Source organism: Anopheles nili, chromosome 2 (genome assembly GCF_943737925.1).
Source record: "Anopheles nili chromosome 2, idAnoNiliSN_F5_01, whole genome shotgun sequence".
NCBI lineage: Eukaryota > Metazoa > Arthropoda > Insecta > Diptera > Culicidae > Anopheles > Anopheles nili.
In genome coordinates, this window is record NC_071291.1 from 63,224,146 (window position 1) to 63,252,121 (window position 27,976).

Here is a 27,976-nt window from a genome sequence, read left to right on the forward strand (position 1 = left end):
ATTCGATAGTTGTAACCATTTGCGGGATAGCCGCATAATCGATCGTAAGATCATGCACCTATTGATTCTGCGTACCCATCCCCAGTTTACTCGGTTCCTTCGGCGAGGAATGACAGTAAGAAAGCAGCTCCTTTTCAAAGAATTGCGCAATCAAAAACAGTTAAGAAGAAAAAAACAAAGATAAAAGTTAAATCAAAACCATGAAGGATAGCCAAGACGCAAACCACTTTTAAATGAGGAGGCTCGTCCTTACGCGATATGTGTGTATTCAATCCTTCAGAGCGTGCTAAGTTTGGCGAGAGCTGATTTTGTTAGCCTGCTAAACAACCCTTCGCAACGCAACGGCTGACTCTGATCTGGTTTAAGTTAATCTCACAAATTATGCACGTTAAAGCTTTTAAGCACGCTTTTTAGAAACGCAAGCAAAACCCGATAAAACCCTCCAGCGCGGCGATTCCGGCTCTTGATTGAGCATCCTCTCGTCACCGGAGGCCTGTTGGCCAACATTTTCTTTCGTAGCTATCTATCTATCGTTGGTGGATGATGTGGTTTGCTGCTGGTTGCCGTCCGTTTCATCCACCTGGGGTGAACATATATATATGATTGTTTTTTTTTTATTAATATTACTTTTACGGCGTACTTGTATTGTTTCGCTTTCCCTCGCTAAACGACACAAAACAACAACAAAAACCGCATATTCGTTATTCCTTTACACATACATACAATACATACACATGCCTCGCCGCGATCGGTACGTTATATTGTGGTTTTGCCTTTATAGCGGTCTGTTCGTTACTATACAATTAACATTTAGCTTTATGTATATATATACGTGTATAATTATATCACTCGTTATGTTCTCTTTCAAAGAAGCTCCCTCCCTCCCTCCCTTCCGACACCCTTCTCATGCGGGCTTTTTGTCCACAACGATAAAGGGCCACATCGATACAATACACCACAGCGCGGCTCTTGCCTAAATCTCTCCTTTCACTTCGATCTCACCTACTGCATTGCACGATCACACAAAGTTGGTGCACTGATCGGTGTCCAACAACATCCAACAACGACGATTCCAATCCCGGGTTGCCATTAAAATCTACCCGACACATCACCCCGCGGTGGGATGATGGCTGGACGCTGAATAAAGTGGATTAAAATTAACACAATCGTTTGCGTTTCTCTGCTGGCGGAGGAATCTAACGTGTACAAAAAAAACGCCATTTGTAAAATATACCAGCCTCTTCCATGCACGATCCGGAAAAGGTAGCCAATGGCCGGGCCCGCCGTGCGATTAAAGCAACAACGTTGACGGAAAATTTCTGACACGTGCACGCAAAAGCAACAGCGTTTGTTGTTGGCTAGGGGGGAGTGTTTAACATTGTTGCATGTGGCCTCCTCCCATCCTAACCGTGGGCGGTGAATTAATTTTCCTTTCGTACGCATCTTGCAATTCCACCGCTGTCTTTCACTCTCAACGCTTTCCTACTTTTCTCTCGTTCAACCGAAAGGAAAACAATTCAATCCGTTTTCCTTCGTCTCGCTCGCTTTGCACTTATTTGCTGCACGCGTCTGGCATTGCTTACAGTGTTCTATTGCATTTTTTGGGGACGACCATACCCGAAACACCTCGAAATCGTGTTTCGTTTACGGAGCACACCTTCGCACTCGTTCGTTTACCGAGTCCTTTCACCCGTTGGTTTGTACCAGTTCTTCGCATTTTAAACGCGTTTCTTTCCTCAAACGACATAACATACGGCCTTCCTCTTCCTCACCAACACCCGTACGACGATTAAAAACAAAACAAAAGTTAAATCCTGCACACCGTTTCACCTAACCCGTGCTCTACTCCACAGCGAATCCGCACGTCTCTTCGACGGCCTGCGTCAGTTTGTCGTACATAAGCTGGTAGGAGTCGTACATCGGAAGGTCGAGCCGGTTGAAGCAGGTGTGCGCCTTCGGCAGGTTCTGGATCGGTACGTCCGCGGTCAGATGAATCGTGAAAAGCCGCGGACCGACGGCACCGGTTGAGCCCTGAAGCGCCCGGAAACCTTGCAGTGGCACACGGCACGAACCCGTCACGAACTGTAGCAACTGCGCGCGCATTTCCGCCGAGTAGGACTCTACGATCTACGGGAGAAGAGAGGAAGGTGTTAGTGAGTCTGCAGAGCCTTTTAAAAGAGAGATTTCTAAAGTACAAACCTGCCAGAACCACATGATCTGCGGTGTATCGATAGTGCACTGCTTCAGCCGCGTGTTGGCCTTCCAATCGGTCACATCGATCTGACTAATACCGCTGATAAGCAGCTCCAGTTCCCGCTCGTCGAAGGGCCGAAGCAGATGGCTATGGATCAACTCACCGAATCCTATCAGAGAAAGAACATTGAACATTAGCTCACTAAGCGCACAACAACAGCGACGGTGGAAAATACGCACCTTTGGAGAGAGCTAAAAACTGCTGCTCGATGCCACGCATAAACCGATAGTTCACGTACAGCTTCACGTACTCCCGCTTATTGTCCTCCGTCACCGAGATGGCGCCACCGTTCTGTTTGAGCTCGTGCACCTTCAGCACACCAAAGCTGTTGTTTTCCACGCTGAACGTCGAATCAATCACACCCGTTATGTTGTTCTCACTGCAAAACACAAAGCAAGCAAAGCCCGTTTAGAGGATAACAGCACGAAAGAATTAAGCGGTGGCCACAGATGCTTACAGAATCCACGTCAAACTACGGTGTAGCTCCGGGTCGACATCCTCGATGTCGGACAGCGTGATCGGTTTGTTGAGCAGCTGTTTGTAGAACGGCATCGTAAACCCACCGTCCAGCACGTGATTGTGAAACACGGCAATGCCCAGGATGCGCCCCACGAAGTGAAAGTACGACAGATGCTCTGGATTAACGCCTGGGAAACGGAAGAAAGAGAGCAGTTAGTAGGGCAAGATGCGAAGGAAAACGACTCCACCAACGGAGAACCATTCATACCGGAATCGGGATTAATCTGCAACGAGTAGTGATCATCCCGGCTGTACTGGAACAAACCATACTGCGGGTTAAGCATTTCTCGGGACAGCAGATGCAACCACTCGCGGGCCACTCCACCATAATCCAGTCCCTCTTCACCCTTGAACTTCACCATCAACCGCTTGCGCATATCTTTGGGACGCATCTTCATGATCAGTCTGAAAGTCGGCAATCGGCAAGCGTTAATACTACTCATCCGCAGGATGCAACTCCCCTTCGGAAACTATTTACCTATAGCTCTCTTCAAATATTTCATTTCGAGACACCTCCAAACGACAGTGGCCAGACTGGGGCTGCAGCAGTTGCAGCTCCTGCCGTAGGGCTCGGATCTTGCCCACCAGATCCCGCCGGTACTTCGGCAGCAGATCGGCGCTATCCATTAGCCCTTGCGGCAGATCGGGAATGTTATTGCTCACGGTCGCTCCCCTCGGTGAGTGGTGATGATGCGATACCGCGATGTCCTGGAAGGAAGGAACGTTAATATCAGCTGCCACAAAATGCCCACGGGATCACGGAATACTTACTCCGTTAGCGAGAGCATTGACCGCTTCCGCTAGGGCGGCGTGTCGGACTGATCCTGCAGCACCATTCGGTACCTGTGGTCCTGCCCCCGACAGTGGCGAAAAGTTCGACGAACATCCGTTGGCCGGTGGCGACACGGTGGCACTGTTCTGCCGCCGGAGCATCTGCAGGACGTGCATGTTTATCCGCGGGTCCGTGAATTGGGTCGTCCGGTTGTTGTGATCGACAAAGTACACCCGGCCCGAGGCCGTCCTACGTTGCTCCCAGCCGTGTGGTAGCGGTCCGAGTGTTTCCGTCGTCAGGTTCTGCGTGTCGAAGTCCCGCGGTATCCGCGGATCGTGCCAGGTGGACTGCCTCGTTGGTATATGGTAGAAATACACCTGTCCTTGTTGTGTCGTTCGAATTTCTACAAGAAAATAAAGGTTAGTGAAAAGTGACCACGGAAGAAGGATGTGGCGCGCTTACCATAACCATGGGGAAGATCGACGGCTGGTCGGATGAAGGGAACCCCATTGCCTGGTCGGGGCTGCCCCATCCCAACTCCTACCGCACCGGGCCTCGGTGGCCTGTCACGGGACGTTCGCCGTCGGGACGATTCATCGCCATGTCTGGCTGGACGGTTCCGATGCCGCGAGGCGGAACCTTCACGATGACATGCCTCTCCAACCGCGTTCCCAGGCGTACCATGATTTGACCTTCCTCCGCCACCACCTCCCCCTCCGCCTCCTCCACCACCACCACCGACTGTATCGGGAGCGGAGGACGAATTACTATGATTGCCATTGTGTGCGCCGTTTGTTCCGGTCGCGTTGGTGTTGTTGTGGCCATTAACAGTGCCATTGCTCGCCCCCAACGGCAAATACGAAGGCACGGTAGGTTTTGATTGATGTCCGCCTCCCCCCGGTACACTCGCGTCACCTCCACTGCGCTGGTGCTGATGGTTGGGGCTGCTTAAATTCGTTACACCACCAGCATCACTAACTACCACCACGCATTGGCCGTTGGTTGCAACAGTCGAACCGTTCACGGCACCATTGGTGGATCCCGGTGGTCGGTGTGAACCCGCCGGTGGATCAATCGAGAGCGTTCCGATGGCGTTCGTCATTCCCGTAACCGGTTGTGGTTCCCTGGAAACAGAAGGAGGCAAAACAGGAGATTAAACACTGCTTCGAAAGAACCCTTTCTTTTCGTTGCCTCACCTTGGACCGTTCCCAGAGCGTGGGGAAATGTCCTGCTGCTCGGGCAGACCACCTCCAAGCGGACTGTTCAGGATTTCGATCAATGGCGTCGTCTTAGAGGAGCTGGGTGTGATCACGATCGGTTCATCGTGCGAGTGAACCGGACTCTTCGCATCGTTCCGGTAGCGATTGTGCGCGTTCGCACTTCCGCCACGACTTCCGACCACGTTCCCATTCATTTGAACCGCCTCCCTGCCACCAGCGTCGGTGTCCTTCCCACCCGCCGTTCGATGCGAATGTTCCTTCCCGTTGAGGTGTTGCTGGTGATGATGATGCTGCTGCTGCTGGTTGATGCAGTTCTCCTTGTTGTTCGTACTGATCAGTATCTCGGCCGAGTGTCGCCTACTGCCAGAATCGTTCGACTGAATACTATTGATGCTGTTGTTTGTGGCCGATTTAGACGGCCCTGCCGGTATCGTGGGACATCCGGTGTTGTCCTCGCCCACCCCATTCGCCGCGTTGTTCGCATTCGTTGGACTCCCAAGAATGTGCTGTTGCTCCTGCTGTCGCTGTTGTCCTCCGTTCACGTTCCCATTGAGAGCGTGTGGTGATCCATTGGTGGCACCATTAGCGACCGGATGGCGTACGAGTGGACCAGCCGGTTCCGTTGGCCGATGCCACTGTGTGGTCTTAGTGAAATGGTCCACGTAGTACGTGCGTCCTGCCTGTCTGCGTTCCTCCCATCCTTGTGGGAGCTGCTGTTGCTGCTGTTGCTGCTCGACTATCAGCGTGTCCTCAACCACGTCGTCGTCATCCGGAACACGTACATCCCCAGCAGGGCTAACGATCGCAAGCGGCGTACCACCGGTGGCACTATCCCGCGACATCAGCGATACGATGATTTGTCCCTTGACCTGATCCGGATCATCCTGCGATCGTTTCACCAACTCCAACCGTTGATCTACAATGGGAAGAAGAAAACCACCCCAAAAAACGAGGTTAATAACACAGATACAATGTCCGTGGCGACAATGGAGCAGAGAAGAGACCCACCCAGGTCACCGCCGGGTGTGACTAGGAAAACTCGAGACGGGTAAAACGAGCGAAAAGCTGAGTGGCCAATTAGTGCAGCTAAATGCTCGCGCTAATGAGTAGTAAATACGGCCATTGTGCGAAACGAATCTCATCCGACGATGGTGGGTTGTGTAAACTGAACCAACGGTAAGGCGTCTATGTTTGTGTGTATGTGTGCCTTTTTTTTCGGGAAAGGGAAAATTAATTGAAAGTGCTACCTATTCGGTGCAAGGAAGGAGCCTCATCAATTTGGGGCCCTTTTCGTATGCTGGCAAGCTGGTTGTTTACTCATCTACCATCCCTAAATAAAAACGGGCTTCTCTTTAATCAGCTTTGCCCTCGGATTCGATAGCGGTTCTCCACGGGTCTCCGCCTATGGTTGAGAGCACTTTCACAGTACATCTACGAAACTAAAAACCACCAAGACGAGCGCGACCGAGCATCATAATCTCAACCGTCACGAGGGAAAGGAACCAACAGCAACAGCAACAAAAAACCAGAGCAGAATTAATTAATTTATAGCACACCTTTTCTTCGAAGTACCCCCGAGAGAAGAGGAGGCTTCATAAAAGTCGATTCTCCATTGGCAAATTGTTTCACACGGAGCCTCGAGAACCTGTGAACCTTCCCCGAACACCGTCGGGTTGACAAATAGCCCCGGGGCTGGGTTAACAGCGAAACCGAGACGTAAACGTCCGCATACAACAGCCCGTCCTCTAATGGTGGGAATTCACCTTTTGCCTGGGAAAACACCCTCTTCCCCTTGGGTGGGGGTGCTCAAATTTGGCCCACTTTCTCGCGTTTCCCCGTACCAACCCAAATGCCACGTCCCGGGTTGCATTCAAGGCCGCTGCTGGGACGGAGACGCCCTCCAGGATGGATGATACCATCTAGGGCTCTTTTTTTTTCTTTACTTTCCTCTCTCCACTAGTGTGCGGTGCGCGCCTTAACGATGCCATCAAGTGCACTTTGACTGAGCCCTTCAGCGCACATACACACACACCTTTTGCGAAACGCGAGAAGGGTCGCGCACTTTATGGCATGCAGAAGAGATAAAAATAAGAAAGAAAGAGCGAAAACAGTGAAGCACATCCTCTCGAGCACCACTTTCTAATGCAAGAGGGATTGCACTTTTGTTCCGTAGCGCACGATTCCGATCTCTGCGTAAACGGGCCCGCTTTTGGTGTGCAGCAAATGTGCAGGTGCAATTAAAAATGGGGCTTCATTTTCACTTCTGCTTTCAGCGACACCTGGGAATGCGCTCAGCGCTCAGGTGAATGTGTCGGCAGCCTATGGTATGCCCAGGAAGTGGTTCACTGTTTTGCCACCTCATCCAGAATATACCACACCATCGGGAGTGGTTGAAAGAGAGCTTGAGAGCTCAACGCGTCTGCTGGAAATGCGAAAAAACGCTCGTTCAGTTTATTTTTTATTGCAATTTTATAAGCAAAGTATCACTCACTTTACCTGAGCATCCTGAACTAAAATGTTCTTTACCAAATGAAGGCTCTTCCTCACCAAAATGATGTATTTTCCCCATTACCAAAATACCAACTTGTCAAAATATAAACGTCAGTTTTCCTCCCGTCACCGGTTACCATAGTAACTGCCCACGATAGCACGTTAAAATACTTACATCCCGTATCACGCAGCAGCTGAATGCTGGACGCCATGATCCGCACGCAACCAAGGAAGGCTTGCCGCTTGGGCAACTTCCGGTGGTTAAAGATCGAGATGATGATGTTGTCATTCTTGCCGAGAAACAGATCGTAGTGCGAGCTCCAGCGCGGATCCAGCGACGCCTTGCAGATTTCCGTCGTGTACTCCTGCGACGTACCCTCAACGATGATCTTTGCGAATGGATCTGGGAGTCCTGTACGAGGATCAGAAGAACATAAAGAAAACGAATTAGACAACTCTCGTGGGTTTTAGTACAAGAATTTGAGTTTTCCTCAAGAAGTGAAACACGGAACTAGCTGATTTTTTGTTATTTCCTTTCAAACACGTTCACGCGGACATGACAGTAAGGTTCGGTAGAATCGCTCGCAATCGTCACGTACTTCGTTCCGGTGGACTACTTTCGCAAAGCCCGGAAAACAAGACAAGGGTGCGTGTGACAGCAACGGCACAATAAAATAATCAACCGGTTACGCGCGGTTAATAGGAAGCAATGCGGTTCCACACACAACCGTGAAAGATACACGTCCCGCGATCAACCGGAGTGGCATCGTGGTGTCCTCTGGGTGCTTCCTGGGTGGGTAGGAAAAAGCACCACCCACTCGAAGATTGTTGGAGCGAAGGCGCACACACACTTTGCGCTCAACTGCACGCGCCTCATCATCTCCTCGGTACGGTTTGTCCCAATTTACCCGACTAGGAAGCGCGATTGTCAATTGAAACGTCGGTGGAGAAAACAAACGAAAACCCCCTTGGTACGCCGTGTGTGTGTTTATGTCTCGCACAGATAACTGAAGTTTGCCTCTGCAACCATGGCCAGGGGACTCGAGGAGACGCTCACGTACACGGAAGCAGACGAGGGCTTTCCCTACAGCGACCGTGTGCTGCTCTCTGATGCATCCCCCTGATACGAGCCTAATTCGCTTCTATTAATGGACAATCATTGCCCGTGTGCATTCAATGGTTGCAACGCCGTTGCATTACATCACATAATGGTAGTTACATTTCCTGCAACTCTGCCGCACTTGGGGGAAAAAAAAGGTATTGGACGGCAGAGCACCGCTTGGCCGGTTGGGTGGGTTTTATTGATCATTTACCGCCCTCGGGACTACCAACGGTGCACTGGGTGCAGGGGGACGGCACACTCAAAACTAATGTGAGTAGCTGATAATTGTGACAAATAAAATTTTGTTAACGGGTCTGTATGATTGTTTCGTAATTATTCGATTAAATTTATTGCACCGGCAATGAGTGAGCGTTTCGGTAGCGATAACGCATTTTTTTTATTTCATTTTCTTCTCATTTTTTATTCTTTTTCGGTAGATTGAGGTTTTTGGGTTTTTAGGTTTACAAAAAAATATATAAATAACAATGAAGAACAATTGTTTTCTTAATTTAGCAGTTGCATACAATACTCGAAAAGCTTTATAAGCTTCTAAAAATAAAAAAACGCATCAAAACACCAGTATCTTTTAACAAATAAAAAACATCAATTCAAAAATTCAACATATCCAATCTAATCCAATTAAAAAGTAAAAAAAAAATTAAATTGAAATTTATTATTCCAATTTAAATGCAGCAACATGAACTGATCGTGAATTGGAAAGTGAGGAATTTCGAAACGTTCCACGAATTCCAAACAGCGCACTGGATCGGCAGCCCAAGAAGGATCGGTGTCAGTCACCGAACTGATAAAGAATTCCCATAAAACCGCTGACTCAAGCAAGCGCTGTTGGCTTGTCCGACAAAAAACTCGTGGTCTCAAATTTTGACGAGCAGCCGCACTTGTACGAATTCTGTCAGAGTTCCCACACCGTGTGGCATTCATTCATTTTCCATCATTATCACGCGTCCGTCCGTCGCCTTTCTCAGTCAGTCAGGATGGAGAAAACCGTGACAAAGAGCTGTTAATTTACTGCTACGGAACGAAGTTTCGGTACAATCGGTGAAACCAGGTGCAAATGCAAAACGCACAGCGACTTCTCGAAAGCGAAAGTTAATTACGCTCACTCGGAATGCACACCAGCCGTTGTGCAAACTTCTTCTAGAATTCTGCCTGAATGCTGCCCTCCATGGACCGAAGGGTGGTTTTTTTTTTGTCTCTTGGTTCTCGCCATTCGAGTGATGTTTGACCCCAATCGGTGTTATTGCAGGGCTGCGAAATTGAGCGCAAAAGAAGCGAACGAAGTACCGACACGGGTGCCAGAGCACATGCATAATGCACCTACTACCCTTCGAAAAAAACCTCCCCCCAAAATTCGCTCTTCTACGGGATCATTTTTTTTTGTCCCCATTGGGGACACCACCAACTCACCCCCCCCCCCCCCCCCCCATGGTCGAGGGATACGCCACTGGACAAAGAACCACTCGCCCAGAACACACCATTAGAAAGAAGGCAGCGTGCGCGCATACAATTTCACCCGACCGTGCAGATTCCAAAACCATCGCTGGACCCGTCGTATAAAATAATGTAAAGCCCGCCTCCCAGGGGGTGGTTCGTCTCGCCCAGCTCACCCCCTAAACCAGACCAACCCCTCTCACAACCCATTATGGTGCAGTGCGTCAGAGGGATGTGTGTGTTTGTCAGTGCCGCATAACGGACTGGGAAGAAGCACAACACCGAGCACGATCTACGCTACTTGCTACGGTTCGTTAAATATTCCTGCCACCCACCCCGCCCCCTGGCTGGGCCCCCTTATCGACCGGCATTTTCCGACGCAAGTGCTCCTCCGGTGGGTGGAAAACTTTCAACCCAACTGTGCAACCCGCCGTCCTGACCTAGTGCGCACGGGACCAGAGACAGAGACGAGACCAGACCAACAGCAAAAGCGCGAAGTGATTCCAGGTGGATAATAACATACACATACAAACACGTCGGGAGAGCCCATCTCGAACCCGAAACCACCCCGGGGGGGCCAGCGAGCCAGCCAGCCGGACTACTTATTTAGGGTGATAGGCACCCACCCACCCCACACGGGAGGGGGGTTGGTTTTGCACTTTAATCCGCTCGCAGCTCGCTCGTTAGCCCTGTAAGCGATCCATATTCACCCCCGTTGTCGGACCCGAACAAAAAAAAAACAACCTTAGCCCAACGCAAGGGTTTCGGTTTTCCCAACCTCTCTAGCGGTGTTTTCTCTCTGCGAAAGTGTTACATTGTACGGTTTGCCGCCCCGTTTAAAACCCCGTCGCGAAATACACACAAAATGATTAGTTTATGGGGCAGAAGATGAGATTTTGCGCTGGGGTTGCGGTTGCGGGTGGCGTGTGATAAGGTTTTAATTGAATTTGATTGTGAGAGGGAGAGGGAGAAACAAAAGAGAATCGCAGTTCGTTCCCGAACAAAGTTAGTTCCAAAACGTATTTAAATGTATTTCTAAAACGTATTTGAAAGTTTTCCACCCTCTCGATAATCTGTGCGATCGAATGTTTTTCAATCACAGAAAGTTTCATTAATCCTCCCGTCGCGATCGACAATCAACGATCAAATAACGATCGCTAGCCGGCAAAAGGAGAGCAGGGCGTAATTTTCCTAACACCAAACCCTGAAAAGGGACGCCAGTAAAGCACGATTTTTCCACATTTCGATTGGCATATCAGCGAAACGGAACCACAACTCACCAGCAACGAGACAGAAACAGCTGTTCGCACGTGCCCTGGAGCCTTTTTGTGTGAATAACGGTCCGGCGAAAATGCCGGAAAATGCCAAACCCGAACCCAGTGTAGCCCAGTGAGTTGGTCAAACAACGGGCCATGCCAGCAGCAGTAGGAGCAACTGGCAATGAACCTACTCCCGCTTCCAACGAAAGCGCATTAGCGACGTGCTTGGGGAGTTTGGGGGTCGAGCGAGTAATCAAACCACCCATCGCTGCATGCGATCCCGCCATTCCGTTGGAGTGATTTTGATTTATTACACGCGAATTGATGAGTTGTGCGGACAACGGAGCAACCGTCCAGGGGAAGGTTACCGTAACGAACCTCATAAACAACACCATGTAAAAGAGAGAAAAAAAAACAGCGGAGGTTTTGTTGAGTTAGCAGCCGTCCTTTTTTTTCGGGGAGACCTGTCCATCAAACCCAACGCTGGCTTTCTCATTAACGTGCGCGACGACCTATTGAGGAGGTGGTTCTCGGTTTCACAGGTGTTTGAATTGCTTGCGGTGGTGTCTTTTAAAATGTATCATTTGCGCCCCATCTCACACTCGGTAAACCAGTGGGGCCAGCGCGAAACTCTTATATACGCTGTGCATATAATCAATTCCGCGCGCGATTACGCGCTTCCTGTCCCACGTGGGGCCTCGCGTGTTGCGATTCAAATCTCTAACACGCCCACGGTGGCGTCGTCGTTGCGGCTGGGGGTGGGTTAATGATAATTTTAGCTTCATTTCGCCCTGCTCACCACCCACTCGCTGGCAGGGAGGTGCGATGCACTCTCTCACGATCGCGAGGGCAAGGTTTCTTTTGACTAGCGCCGGTTATTAGTTCCGTAGATTTCCTACGCGCAATCGTTTGAACGATTTGCACACTATTGAAGCGGGCATAAACAAGGTGCCGAGATCGATAGAGAAAAACTGATGATCGATGATCGCGGAATTATCGTTTGATCGGAGGTGCGGATTTTTTTTTACCGTCTGAAAGCATACCACGCGTAAATAGCACCCTACTTTAATGTTCCATTAATCAGTTAATTGCTGGACGTACTTCATTGAGCAAACAAACACCGGAGGAAAAGATTTATGTACGTTTTTTTGCCTCGATTGTCGGTTGTTATTGACACTGAATTAAAACTTGCCCTTCAGCAGCCATGAAGGTCTGTTTGGGGTTTATGGTTGTGTTTTTTTCGATGGTAGAGACCTTTTCTTATTTCTCCGAAGACAATCACGATGCAAAGACATCAAATAACTTGGCTTTGACAATGTCAGATGCATTTAAAGCAACGAAAAAACCAGCCAAACAAAACGTTCATTCGCAGAACCAACTCGATGGGCATGCAAATGACAGTACATAAATTCCAGCGAAACAAAGAGAACAAAAATAATCATCAGCGACAAAAGCGACAAGTCAAAAATATAAATCAGCTCTCGAGACTGAACGGATAAATTTCTTATCGCATCCCACCGGATACCGAATCGGTTCTTATCCACTCGGGAGAAGTGGCAAAAAAACAACCTTCGACGACGCCGACTTCCGCTCTGGAAACTCCGAGGCCCCACCGGATGGAAGTCGCCAAACCGACGAGACGACGGTGCAGCAACCAACCAGCCTTCATTATGGCCTTCAGCGGCAGAAAACGTTAAACAAGCTTCCACAATACACCGATGGGTTCGGTCTCGGTCATTTGCAGGCCGGTTTTGATTGCAAACTCAATTCACCCGAGGGATTTAGGTGATGGGAAAATGCGACCAAAGGGAAGCATTTTCCCGTTTAATATAAAATAAACCCCCTTCAGAAAAAAAGCATAACAGAGAGTGTGAGCTTTTTTTTTGGTTTTAAATGCAAAAGCAACACAACACCAAATAAAACCCACCCCCGCCAGCCAGCCACTCTAATAAGCGATAATTTTATGTACATGAAATTAAATATCAAACTGCACATTCTATTTTTTTCCAACCGAAAAAAATAACATAAATCCCCACACAAACGCACGTGTTTTTTTCTTCTTCTCGTGTTTGGAAAGGCGTGTTATTTAAAACCCAAATTAAAGGCCGGATGGCGTGTCGCTCGCCTTTTGTGGCTTCCGGTTGGCCCGTGGAGCCGATCGCTTTTCGCTAAGGGATCCTTTCATACGCGCTGCGCTGGGTGTTCAGAAAACCCTTTTGGGTCTTTGCACGAACGATGCGAATTACGAAACACACCGCTTCGGATGTGAAGGAGAAAGAATTATTGGTAATTTCATTTTAATAAAAAAAACAGGCCTAACTTATCACTCCTGTCTGCTCTCTGCGCCACTCGACGACAGGAGCCTCGGTCTCAATTGCGTTCGATTTTTAATTTTGAGTCACCAATCGACGGCGCTTTTTTTTTCACAAAAGCGAACCAAATCCCGCCAGCCGATAATGACGGGGCTATCGCCGGCCACCAGCACGTCGCCACGGAAAACTTCCCCTCGAACGACGATGCGATCCCATAAAAATGCGAAATCAAATAAATCAAATTGCTAATTGTATGTTTGTAGCGCTCAACCACTGGCGTGCTACTCCTGACCGCGCGCGCGCTCGCGCATCCACAATCACGCTCGTTTGGTAAACATTATTCTGGAATTCAGTTCTTTTTTTTTTTGTCGAACTGCACCGACACCGGTGGCGGGAGATTTTCGATTTGGGAAAAGCCAACGTAAAAACGAGAGAAAAAAAAGGCACACCCAGATTATGCGCAGAAGACAGCATCACGCCGATCGGCGGAGAGTTAAGACATCATCATCATTGCGCGACCGAGTATGGGGTTTTTTTTCCCTCTCAACTGCTTCTTCTTCTTCATCTGGTCCATCCTCTCATCCCTTTTCCACCGGGATCAATTCCCGTGCCCTGAGACAATCTTGCGAACGAAACCGCGCCGTGTGTGGTCTCTCGAGGATTGAGGAGAACCCTCGCGCTTGACCGGGTTATTTTTCTCCGCACGTTCTCTCTCGCTGTGAGATTTGATTATTTTTTTTTTTCAGGGCCATTTATTCGTTGCGTTCGTTCGTTCAAGGACCATCATTCGCGTTCCAAATTCGCCAACCATCCACCGCAAGTGGAGCGGACGATGATGTTCAAGGACGATGCAGTTTGCCAGCGCACGAATCGGCTACGTTATGGTGGTGGAAGTATTAACCCCCTTCAGTGGCACGGATGCATATAAGAAGCTTCTTTTTTTCGAGTGATCTGTCTACAACCTTGATAGGTTATTAGGAACGATGGGGCTGTACCGAAAGGGATCGGAGAAAAGACGTTCTATTTCGTGAAGGAAAAAAGAAACAACCAGCCATTGATTGCCAAAATTATGCTAAAGCTATCACAGGGTCGCTTTAAGAAAAAATCCCCCCAAGGACTGGTGAAGGAATGGCGAATAAAATCGACTCCTTCAGCGACGACGATCCAATGAATCATGTCTCACTCATCGCCAATCCAAAAAATACCAAAGAGCGAAAGAAAGAAAATAAAGATACCCCCAAGGGAAGTACCAAAAAAAAAAACTGGGCACCATGAAATGAAACACCATTTTGCTGCCTTCTCTCATTTTGCCTTCGAACCCAACCGGACCCTGCCGTTCAATTGATGCCATGCCTCATCTAAAACCGAGGTTTAAATGTTCCGCTCATAATCGACGGACGGTATTTTTTTTGTCTGACTCGCTCATCTCGTAGGGTGTTGTGCTTCTATGCATATCGTTTTGCTTTTCTTTTTTATTTTGCACACACACAAACACCCTGCCGCAGTTAGCTAGACCGACCCGTGATTTATATCGTCGGCTATCAAGCCGGTCGGTTAGGGTACCAAAGGCACAGAAATTCAACCCGCGACAACAAACCGCGATCCGCTGATCTCCTTCGCAATGACCCGCACACGCTGCTGCTGATTGGGGAAGCTGTAAATTGAGCGAAAAGGCACAACAGCAGCAAAAAAAAAAGGGCATCGAACATCGAAGCTCACGTCGCTGTCGGGACGAACAAGCGAGCGAGGGAATACACACACAACACGCAAAAAACTGAGAAGAAAAAAAAACCACACACGCTTTAATCTCGCAAATCTTGCCGCCGGATAGCCAGCAGCAGCAGCAGGGTTAAAGTGAGAAGTGGATTTGTTTCCCGATCGTTAAGGGTTCTGAGGTTTGGTGTTTTTCATCCATTTTTTTTTTGCTTGTTTGCTGTTCTTAATCCTCTTCTTTTAGAGCCGCTCATTTCGATCGCGATGATCATTGCGCGACCCCCCGAGAAACCGGTAGCACGACCATATTTCGGCTCGGGCTCTAGCGGGGTGATCGTAAAATAAATCTATTGCTTAGCGCCATCGCCGTTGTCGGCGAAGAAAAAAAGGGTTGGAGGTATTTGCGAAGAGTTATTGATGTAGAAAAATGTTACTATACGCTGTTGAGTGCTGGGTTTGTGGTTTGCCAAAATGGAGTGGGTTGAAAATTGCCAAAAACGCTCACCCTTCGCTTGGCTGTGAATAGTAAAGATAAACAACTAGAGTAAACCCCCTAGAAGCGTTAGAATGTAATAAAATTGTTGGGCTGTATTGTGACTAATGAACCTTGGCTTAAACTACACCCTACAGTATTATCAAAAACCTAACAAAAAATCAGCACACCAATGTCAAAATATACCAGTGTTAGTAAGTGCTGATTTTAGCCTAATTTTCCCGTGCTATTTCTGCCTAATGTTGCGATACCAATTTAAGCCTCTTTCGGCCATACAACACCATATATAGCTCCAGGTGCTCTCCCCGCCGGTTTACAGGTCAGTGGCAACAACCGGCAAAACGGCGAACATGTTTAGCTTTCCTGTCTTCCTTCGGCCTCGCCAAATCCCTACTCCGTTTGGTCGCGTATGGTTGTTGATTTTCTTTTTTCCACAGAGGCATATGCACACGCACCGCTTACAAATGTGCAAGAGCGAAGCAGAAAAAAAACGCACAAACAATCCCCTTGCTGACCAGCGGCTGCCCTTTCGCGACGGGACTTTGGGAGGTATTTTTCGCGCCCCAGCCGCAGCAAAGCGATCGTCTCTCGTTGGGGGGGAGGTGAAAAACAGCAAAACGCACACGCTAGAAGCGCACACATATAGGGGAACGGGGTTTGAAATTGGCCACGGCGTGACATGCAACGGGAAGGAGGCAAACACATCATCATCATCATCATAATTTGGATGTGAACCTGCTGCTGCTGCTGTTAGGCCACACCAGCTAAACGTACCATTCCATCCGCAGCCGGAAAGTGATTGCCGGTGTGTTGGAGGAAATTAAATAAACGAACGAAACGAAGCACAAGAGTGCCGATGGGCGTGGGAGTGAGGAGAGAAACAGCAGGATATGGATAAGAGGTGAAAGGTTATGCGAAATAGGTGACAAACGTACGCATAATTCACCTTTAGACAGGGGGACATAAAGAATTACACGGCTAAGAGAAAAATAGCTCATTTAATGTTTGTAAAAAAATTTAATGCATTCAAGACTTTTCTTAAATGTATTATAAAATGCTTTATATGAGTTGATTAAAATTCCCTTTCAATCATCAACATTAGGAAAGCGTAAGGAAATATGTAATAATAAATCAATTTATGAAACGAATCCAATGCTCAATATTATTGTTTTAGATTTTAGCACAAATTCATTACAATTTTGAGAAGATCATCTAGGACAATCTCTAATTATTTCGAATTATTTTCAAGCTCATTCAAGTAGTGTTTTTGCATGATCATTAGATCTTGATTGTTTAAGCTACATTTAGAGAAAACAAGGGAATGTTATCCATGGAAAACCTAATGTTTATACCATTTCTATTTTGCAGGACCATCCAAAGGACCTCACACTAGAGCTGGCTAACGGAAGAGATCCACACAACAGCTCATCGCAAAAAGGCATCATTCCAGCGCTAAAAGACGCCTCTGCTCCGATGCCCACTTACCGTTCACGCACGATAAAACGCCCCAGGATCACCCCCAATCAAACGCTCCATCATCATCAGGCCGCGGTGAAAAGCGCCAAATTATGGCAACCGAGCAGAAAAAAAGGCACGCATAAATACACCGCTACACACTATCGCTTTCCGCTGGTCGGGCCGCAGCCAAACGCTTTCCTTCGGCTGGTGAGGGGAGATGGGTTGAGTAAAAGGCAAGAAAAGCTCCACCACCGCAGTTTGATGGGCCCCCGTTAGGATATTATTACCTCATCGCGGAAAACCTCAATCGCGAAAAACCGGACACGCAACAAGAAGGGCGCAAAAGAAAAAGGAGCAAAGAACGCCGACGAGAGCAAGGAATAATATCTCGCCGTTTATTGCAGATCGATTTGGGGTGTGTGTGTGTGTGGTTGCTGCCGTGTGGAGAGGGCAAGTTTTTTTTGTTGTTATTTTCCCAATACCACCACCCACCCAGGGGCGGTGTTGAGTGATCGCAAATTTTCCGCTAGAAAATGTACACCGGACGTACACACGCACGCGCGCGCATCACTCGGATGGGTTGGAAAACAGAACAAACTAAATATCTTAGCGCCATGTGGAAAACCCAACCGAATTAGCCGAAGCACGATGAAGTAAGTAGAAAACCGGTGAGGGGGGGGGGGGGTGGGGAGCAAACAAAAAAAACATCCAAAAAAAAAAGGGCCACGCAAAGAACGTCCTAAACCATCGCCGCCGGTTGGCATGCACGCGGTCAATGGGGAGAAAACGTGCCTCCTCGCTGCTCTTACATCAACCGTCTCGAAACCATGGCGACGGCAGGGTTGAAAGGGAGGTGAATATGGGGGGGGGGGAGGGGTGAGTGGGGAGGGGAGTCTCGAATATATATATTCGGCCCCGCCTGGGGGGTTTTGTGTCCACGACGGGCAAGGCACGACGACGACGACGACGACGTCGCGGCGACACAAAACGACAAACCAGCGCCGCCAGTAGAGTGGCGCTAACGCCTGGCGCTTGGCGAAAATTTATTTTTCATCCCCCCCTTCTCAGCGAGTTCCCCACCCTCGCTGACGCCACACATACACACACACACACACGCAGACACTCTCCGGGCGCGTCTTTTCGTCGCCACACTTGTGCCGCCACCGAATCGCGAGGTCGGAAAATCGGTCCCCCCATAGCCGGGAATGAGAGAGAGAGAAAGGCATAAAACTGCAAAGGGTAGAAAACACCCCCTCCTTCTGGTCGCGATGCTGCTGTCTTGCACCACCCACCCACCCACCCACCCTCTTCAACCAAGGCTCAAGCAACCTCTGTGCTTACTCATTTTCGTTACGGACAAAAAACAAGCAATCGTTGGTGCTCAAGTGCAACGCGAGCTAGCGATCGCCAGAGGGAGGAGGAATAAGCGCGCACCCCCGCTGGGGTGGTGGATGGTGTTGCAGAACGATCTCCCCTCATCTATTTTAGCCGATTAAAATACACTTTGCGGTTTAGCGCGCTCACACAATTGCAGAAGAGCGCTTTGTTAGTTGTGATGTCAAGGGCTCTCCAAGAAGGGCACACAATCATACGCCAATCGTGGAGTCTGATTTTATTGCAACCCATCGATGATAAATAATGCATGATACGCCTCCCTGTCGCATGGCATGAAGCGAAAAATCGCCTTTCATTGCCTGGATGGTCTTCAGCTGGTAGCGCGTTTTAATTAATTTTTCCATCCCCCGAAACTTTTCTCCTTTTTTTATGTGCACTTTTCCCCAATAATCATTTCCGCATTAGATCATCTAACCCCGCCCCAAGCGTGGTGGCCTATGAGACGAAAGGGATTATTGAACGACACAAAACGTACGTCGGTGGTGTATGTTGGCCTTGTTTTTACGACCAATGCCGCGTCCACAACGTGCCAGGACATTCGCGTGGTCCTTTTTTTTTCAACCGCCCCGCTTTTGGGCGAGCCAGTTTTTCACCCCTAATTCAATTGCCCCGTCTACCGTCGTCTAGACGGGCAGACGGACCGATTTTTCGCCAAATCGAGGACAACCCCATTCACCAGGACGAGCGGAGGGTCGTCTATTTCCTGTGCGCGCGTGGCGTTATATGTATATGCCTCTATTTTTTTCTTCTTTTTCTTCCTCGCGTTCCGTATGTTCCTTCTCTTCCGGTCCGAGCCAACCGTGCACATGCATCCCTCGTGAGGGGAGAGGTCAAAAATGCGCAATTCGTTGGGTCTGGTGGGGTCTCATGACTCAACCCCATTCGATGAGCGGCGCGAGAGATCGAGCGAGACACAAAGCTTTAGTGCACGCGGCCCGGCGGGAAGGTGGTATTGGGACCTTATGGCCGGATTTGGATTTGCTGGGACGCAGCTCGCGAAATAGAGATTAATTTGGCGCTCGTCACAAGCTCGTCGTTTTGGGGCGTTCCGAAAATGCGGCGCAAAATCAACACTCCCCGCTCACCACGACAGAAAAAAGCCCCCTTTTTAAAGCATGGTGCCGTGCCGCTGGACTGGGTGTTTTTTTTTTTGGCGATGAGAATTTATGGCAGCGAATGGAATGCCATAACTCTAATTAATTGGACAGACATCGGCATAGGTTTCGGCTGCAGCCAGCAGCACCACCGTTCGTTGTTCTTTCTGGGAACCAGGGTACGACTCTGTCCGTTGCTTTGGGGCTCAGGCAAGGCGTGCGGAAAATATTTGAGAACCAAAAAAAAACCCCATCCCGGCACAATCAGCCGTGGATGGAAATATTCGCTGAAAAGGCCTCTTAGTTGCTAATGTCTTCTTTTTTTCGCCCGTGTAAACGAGATGAAGGGGTTCACTTTTTTTGTCTTGCTGGGAGTATTTTGCATCATCGAATCAAAAGCTGATAATAATCGAAACCTTGCAAAAATAAGACAACCGGAAACATAAAGAAATGACGCGTTAGGGTGGCTAATGTGAGAGGAAAAAAAACAGATTAATATCCTGTTCGTAATGAAAGGATATGGTGGAGGAAAAAATAAAAATAAAAAGGCAGTTGGAGCCCTTATAAAAAACCTCAAACACAACACCACACAATGTGCCAAATTTTCAGCTGATCCGGGAACAGAAACCATGATTCACCTTCTGCAACCGTTACATCAAAACTCCAGGAGCACCACCGAATTAATCGTCATTGGCTGGAGGGTGCACAGGAGAGAGAGTGAGAGAGAGAGAGAGAACTGCAAAATGGCGTATCATGTATTCCCTCCACCCACAAGACCCCACCGTAAGGGGGCTGATAACGCGAGGCGACAAGTACACGAAATGGAATAAATTGAAGATAAAATCAATCATGCAGCGAAACTGCTAATAAACCACGAGCGAGCGAGCGAGCGACAGAACCACAAGGAGGACCCAGCCAGGGGGTGGGAGGGGGAAGGGAATTTGGTTCTGATAAACTTTTACTATCAGCAGCCTGGAGCAGCCGAATCCCTTTGCTGCCCTACTGGCGCGACTGGTCAGTTGCCAACCAGGGCCGATGATACACACCAATATAATAACGCTGGTGTGGGTTTGAAGAAGAAAAAAAAATCCCGCGGAAAAATGCATCGTAATTCGTGGTGTGCAGAGAAAGAGTGAAAGGCAAAGAGAAAGAGAGTGAGAGAGCGACTAAAGGAGATGGATGACGAATAACACCACCGGCGATTGTGTGTTGCGAACTAAAATTAGCGATCGGTCGCAAGAGAGAAGGAAAAAAAAGGAAAAAAAAAACATTCGCGTGAAGTAAAACAAAAAACACACACAAAACAAAAATCGCTCGAGCGCGCGTTAGGCGCCACCATCATGCCTCTTTCGAGAACGAAAACAGAGGGTGCAATGGGGTGGGTGGAAAGTTCATTTCCTCGTGCCACACATACCCCACCCCGCGAGGGGAGGTTGCCATTTTCCCGTTCACCCACCCACACGCCACACCCAGAAATGTGAACAATTCGCGATCAAAGTCATTGATCTCACGTCGAGCTCACGTTCACTCTCTCTTTCTCTTTTTATCCCTTCACCCTCGTTGTATCAGGTTAGTAGTAGAGCGATGGGGTACTTTCCCCAAAGTCGCAAATCGGGATCGGATCGGATCTAGCACCCGCCCCGCAGGCGCGACCTTCGTGCAAGACCGGGGCTTCATGGCGGAGGTCGTGGTGATAACACCGTACGAAAATAGAGCAAAACAAAAAAAAAGTATGCAGCAATATACGCGAATCGCAATCGCCCGAACCGTGATTCATCGTAACGCGGTGGAAATGCGCGTGAATATCGAGTGTTGCACTGCACACATACACATGGGGGGTTTGAGTGTGGTGTGTTTGCGAAAATAATACGCTCGATTACATCAACCCTGCGCAAGCGGTAGACGATCCATCGATATTTTAGAATGCGATTTTTATCACTATGATGCGTAATTTAATGCAGGAAAATGAAGCAGAAAAAAACGGGGTGGAAACTAATACGCACGCAGGTTGGTATTTGACTTTTCTAATAGGTGAGACAAATTGCATTTTCGAGAATGTACTTTTACACTTGTTTGACGGCCCTTCATGATATATGAAGTTGATAATTTTGATAGAAATACCCCACACAGGAAAACAGGAACAGGAAAATACGAAAAAATCCCCTTTAATTTAATGAAACGATCCAAGAAGCCTTTGAGCGTCATTTAAAACAAAAAAAAATCTGTAACTAAGCAACGCAGCACCATTTCGTGCTTCTAATACCAGAACGCCAGCAGGTGGCTTAAATTTGCTGCTTGCTGCATGCGTTTTCGTTCAAATTAATGCGTCTCAGACCACGCGGTGTGCGCGACCTTGTACTGCAAGGGATGAAACTAAAGCTTTCTGTGTCCGACACCAGAAAACGCTGACCAAATGCGGACGTGCTGCATTCGATTAAAACCGTAACAAAAACTTGCTGGCTCGCAACGTCCGAAAAAAACCCTTGAAAGCGTTCGATTCAACACAAAAAAGCACCCCCACTCAAGTCCTTTTTGAGAGGAAGAGGGGCTTATGGACGACCCCCGTGCCTTCAGAGAAGTGTTGAACTATTTCGCCGATGGGGAGGTCGAGAGAGAAAGAGAGAGAGAAAAAAACCCCACATCACGTGTACTGTCGAGTGTGCATTTCATCGCGCGCGGAATAATGCAACGCGCGAAATGCAATTCAAACGAGCTCCACGACCCACAGCAAGTGATTGCAAATTTGCTGCAAATTTTCATCGATTCCTCCCCCACCCAAGGGCATAAAAGGCATGAATGAAACCCGCTGGGCACGCCGAATGGGGCTACAAAATGGACCTTTTTTTCCAAGAGAGAGGGAAAGAGTTGAAAAAAAAACCTTTAAAAAATCCACCAGCACCTGCTAGTGTATGGATTTATGCAAAAGGCTTGGTTGCTTGTTTCGCCTAGTTTTGGCGTGGTAGTTATTTTTCTTTCCTTCTTTTGTTTTGCTATTGATTTTGGTTGCACTTCGCCGGATCAGTTCGCCAACGGGACATTAACCTTACCACGGTGTGTTTGTGTACGTAGGACCCACGAAAGCATGAAGATAAATAATAAAATTTGGAAAAATACCGCAAAACCGCCCCCCAATTATACTATCCATCCCGCCACCCTACTACCTCGTCGAGCGTCAGTAACGCAAAATAGTAAAAAACACAGAGCGAAAAAACAAAGGAAACGTCACGCGCGGATTTGCGCTTGTCCAAAAAGCAAAACAAAACAAAAAAAGGTACGCAACATATAACAAGCGCTCAGCGGTCTTACGGAACGGAACAGCAAAATCGAGCGTTTTCATTTTTCCTTTTTCCGCCCCCGACGCGCGATGGCGATTTATTTTTATGCTCAGCGAACCGTCTCGTTAACGGGACGTTTTGAGCGTAAATGAATATGGATTTTCTCTTTCGGCGCACGATCAACACCTGCGGTGGCTGAGGTGATCGCCGTTTCCGCCCCCACGCCGGGTGACACAACTGCATTTTTTTTTTGGTTACAATTTTCCATTGCACCCCAATGCATTTGGGGGGTTTTTTGTGAGGGGGGAAAAACGATTCTATTAAAATAGCTTCTTAAAGCGAATTTAATTTAAACTAAATGCATGAGCAAAAAAGCAAACAATTACCCATAAAACAGCACCTGATGGTGGATCCGGAAAAGAAGTTATAACATAATATTACGCTTTCCCATCCCTCCTGCGGTGGAATGAATATTTGTCGCTCAAGAATGCGTCCGCTCTTATCACAACACGCAGATGAAGTTATCTTCATCTATGCGAAAAATGTCCCCATTTATCTCGACACCGGACGTACGGGAGAGGAGCCATCTCCTTCCGGGATGCGGATTTTTTTTTTCGTTTCTCGCGAGCATTACCGTCCGAGGCAAAAGAAAATTGCTGCCATTTTCCACCTCTTTGTCCTTCCCCGGGAATGCGCCAAAAGACTCCCTCCCCGGGGGTGGAGCCATCGCGGCAATGAAAATGACGACAGCGAAATGAAAGCGCAAGAATGGCGCCCTGTTTTCGCACAGATAACATTCCGATGGGAGGAGGATTTTTTCCAAACCACCCCACGGTTTTCCCTACTAATTTGGACGGGCAAGGATCTGACGGTTATCAGTGGCGCTGGTCAAATTGAAAACGCCACCGGGAAATGAGCGAAAAACGCGACCAATCTAAGACAACAGACTGGGTGGGTGGAAAAACGAGAAAAAGAGTGAAAGGCAAAGAGACATTGCCGTTTTTTTTGTTTGCTTTTTCCACTAAGATACCAAAAGGAGAGCGATGAAAGAAAAAATGAAAGTATTAAGAATACGACACGTATCACATCAAAGACTTACGGAACAGGTCTTTCCGGGCCAGATTTCGGGCGCATAGAACTGAAAAAGCAAAGGAGAAGGAAAATTATTACGGCATTATGATATTTTCATTTCATTCTTTTTTTTCTCTCCCTCTCTCTCTCTCCGTCTCTCTGTCGTTGAATTGTTTTTAATGGGATTTCAGATTAGCATCCTTTCAGACGGCGACGGTGGAAACGATGAATTGAAAAGTGAAGTAGCAACGTTTCTCCATAGCACGGTGTTGCCCGGTTTTTTTTTCTTCTTTCGAGCGCAAAAATTACACGAATTCGCCATAAAACAACCGGACCAAGGCGGAACCTCGGAAAGGTTTACAGTTACGAAAAATTCCACAGGAACCGCAGGACGAACGCATTTTGCCAGGGGGTTGAAAGGATCGACCACCAAAAAAAGGGCGCATTCCTCGGTCTTCTTCAATCGCCCATCTACTCGCTTCGTGTGACCACACCAAACACACACACACACATTGACCCACCTCGATCGAACGGAAAGCGCGTGTATTTGTGACAAAAGGACGTGTGTAACAGTTTCGGTTCGATTGCGAGGTGTCCTCTCCACAAGGGCCCGCAATACCTGGCCGAGAACCGAAACATGATCGCGTGCATCCGGGGCTCGATCAGGTCATAATTACAGTGCATCGACGGTAGCACCGGTCGCCTTTCGATTCGCTCGAGGTGTGCTCGTGTGCGTGTTTGACCGCGATCTCTCTCATCTGTTCTTCGGCGGGCTAAAGGTTTGTTCTTTGGTCTCCTAGACGAACCGAAAACCTGCCCCCTAGGGGGTGGTGTTGCGAGCAGGGCAGACGAAACAACCCTTACCAACACACAGCCACAGCTCGTGACGTTCGCGCGTGTGTTCTGGCTTGGAATGCAAAAGAGGGCTTACACGTTACGTGGGTTGATGATCGCGATGACATGGATTCGTGTTGTCCAAAAAGACGGCTGAATAAAACGGAGAGAGGTCCTGTGATCATCACGAGCAGCTACTTACTTGTGATCCGTATCTTTTGCGTGCCATTGCGCCGCGAGTACTCGAGCTTGTTCATCGTTGTGGTCCTGCTCGTGCAGGAGGACGGAATTTTGGTCGCCTTCGGTCCGATCGTGACCAAGGATCTGGAACACCCTTCCGTTTGGGGTTAGGCAATGGTAGCCCAATTAGCGACACACGGTGATCCTCCGACTCGCTTGTCACACTCTCTAAAGGCTCCTTTGCCTTCACGATCACGATCACACGCCCCGACGTCGACGCCGACGGCGAAACATTAGTGTATACCCCGGTATACCCGATCGAACCGGAAGGTTACCGCATTAAACAATGGCCCCCCCAAAACCACCCCCTTTCGATCTAGCTGTCGCGCACACACTTCGTTTCTTCGTTTTCTTCCTTATTCACACCTCGCGCCACAACGAGCTAGATTAATTTATCTGCTTCCCTTTCTGCGGAAAATGCAACACCACAATCGCACGAGGCAATGATAAAAATCTACCCCCTCACACGGTTCCACTGCACGGCAGCACAATCATCTATTATTACTATTCTTGCTTTCTTCTTTTATTTTTTTTTATTTGCTTCTGCTGCTTGTTGCTCTTCTTCCTCGCTTCCAGCACAACCACGAACGCACAGATAGCACACGCACTACGAAACGGCACGGTTTCACTCTCCGGGGGCGATTATTTCCCGGTTTTGTATCTATTTTCTTCTCGACCGCCAGTTGCGCTTCCCCGTTTTGCTGAAAGAAAACATACATAATCATAAACACAACCGCCGATCGCGCGCTTGATGATGATGAGGGTGATGAGGATGATGATGATGATGATCAGCATCACCGTCATTGCTCGCGAAAAACCACCCCGAAACCCATCCCCCCACCAGCAACCGTGCCCGTCGTCGGTTATTTCATCGAGTCGAGACCCTTCACGATCGCCTCCCCACCTACAGGGCTGCTAGTGCGCACAACTACTGCTGCTGCTAGGGCACAACCACCATCAGCGCGCTCGCCCAGTGACTGCCCCAGACCAGGCCACCTTCGTGGAGAGTTCTTTTTTGCTTTTGTTTCGATGGCAGAGGACACACGACGACCGATCAATGGACAGGCCTGCAAGCGAACGGACGCGCCTGTCCGGTTTCATTGATGCTTTAGCGCTGCATTCGCGACAGCAAAGAGGAAGAAACAGCAACAAAAAAAACAGCCCCCTTCGGAGCAATTATCGTGTTCGCATCGGTGACAACAAATGGCGACAATGGTAGGGCATCCTTTTGGATCATAGGGTGGATGTTGATGCTTCTCGATCAGCGTCAGGCTACTAGAGCACGCAAACATGCGCAGCATCCAGCTACTCGTGCGATCTAGTAGCCCCCGCTCTCGTTGCTCTGGTTACGCTGCATTGCGATCTTGGTTTTGCTTTGGTGGTGGTGGTGGTGATGATGATCACCACATCCCGAGGTTGTTTCGCGAATATGTTTAAGCAAGATCGCCTTTCAGCCTGCTGCGATGAGGTCGGGTGCGCATGCAAGACAACATACCGCCTAGATCATATACCCTTGGCGAGAAGTTGATCCAGGCGGGTTGTTTCAAACATTCTGATTCACCCTCAATGGGGGGAGGTGCGAAAGAACATCAACCCTCTCTAGATTACCCGCGGTTGGCACAAAGAAAAGCGCTAGTTAAGATAATTTCACCTCGAGCGACCTCACGGGTAAAGAAAACACACACAAAATCGTCCAACCCACCTAGCTGTCAAAATGACATTTGGACAAGAAATTACATTCCCGTTTCTTTGGATTTCGTGATCGCACCATGACGACGACGAAATAGCTTTCGTCCTCAAAATATTAAAAAAACCACACAATGCGTTTGTCCGTGTGGATCACTTTTCCGTCCACAGGACATAGCGGGGCGTGTTTTTCGCTAATTTGCTCGATCGTGTACAATTTGTGTGTCCGCTTTTTGCCGTCTTCGAGCCGTTCGATCGTTCTTTAGCGTTTATGCGTACACCCCCAGGGGCGATGCAGCACACCAAACCCCGTCACGCCGTTTACATGTGGGCGTGCACCGGTCGGTGTGTCCCGAAATGCAGCTCTCTTTCACGCCCTTCGCGATCCGCGAAACGATCGATCGTTTTGCGATCGCGCGTAGAGCCTCCTCCGTTCATGGTTCGGAGTTCACTTCTTGCTTCCTTTACACGACACGCTTAGGGCGGTGGGTTGGAAAGGGCACACGACAGGGCGGGTGTTCCATCCAGCGGAGCTCCCCATGGGGGGGGAGGAGGGCCGAGCTGGCGGGTGGATATCCGCGCAAATCAGCATAGAAGGGAGGAGAGAACGAAAAGCGAAACCCTGCGGACGTACGAACGAAGAAACGAAGGAACGACCACGGGACTGCTTGATACGCGCGCACGCACACTTCACCGATGGGCGCTGTTGTTGCTCATGTTGTTCTCGTGGCGCTGCTGCTCACGGGGCGGTGTGCGTTTGTGAATGTGTTCTGGTCGAAGAGTCTCATTAAAAGCAGGCGAAGGAACGTCGACGAAGACGCAGGGCAACGACGGGGATGGGGAAGAGACGGCTGCGACGGCGACGACGACGTCAACGCGACAGATTCACGGGAATTAAGCGAGATTGCTACGCATCCGCGAAATGCCCCCGACAATTGACCACACGTAGCACAAGCCGTAGCCGCATTAATATATCGTATCTCCCAAGCCTACACACGCGCGCGACGCACGGTTTGTGAGATGCCACACGACACACGGGCGATATTTACGAAACGCGGCCACCCTGCCCTTCCGTGGGGGTAGCGTTTTAAAACACGCCCCGAACCCCTAGCCGACCCAACCGGACACGTTTGGGGTGAAGGGTTACCGAAAACGAAATTTTGTACACCCGCGGAACGCGGACGACCACCACACGGGGACACACGACGGGGGTTCGCAAGAGCTTCTCTCCTTAACAATTCCACTCACTTCCAACTGGCGCACACGATACACTGCAACGCAAATGACCGACGGACGAGACCAACCTACTCTACGCACTTCTAACAATAGTATAAACA

General features: G+C 48.8%; 1 protein-coding gene across 1 annotated transcript; it reads right to left on the minus strand.

Annotated features, from left to right (window-relative positions):
• Positions 1–1,842: 1,842 nt before the first annotated feature.
• LOC128721755 (E3 ubiquitin-protein ligase SMURF2) lies at positions 1,843–27,911 on the minus strand. The gene is made up of 13 exons (XM_053815541.1): positions 27,787–27,911; positions 24,916–25,654; positions 23,908–23,946; positions 7,431–7,667; positions 4,742–5,681; positions 4,008–4,669; positions 3,545–3,948; positions 3,252–3,481; positions 2,982–3,178; positions 2,712–2,901; positions 2,434–2,633; positions 2,200–2,363; positions 1,843–2,127 (listed from the first exon to the last, which is right to left on the minus strand). Exons 2-13 carry the CDS (start codon positions 24,968–24,970, stop codon positions 1,843–1,845), a joined length of 3,603 nt encoding a protein of 1,200 aa, XP_053671516.1. The 5' UTR covers positions 24,971–25,654; positions 27,787–27,911.
• Positions 27,912–27,976: the final 65 nt, after the last annotated feature.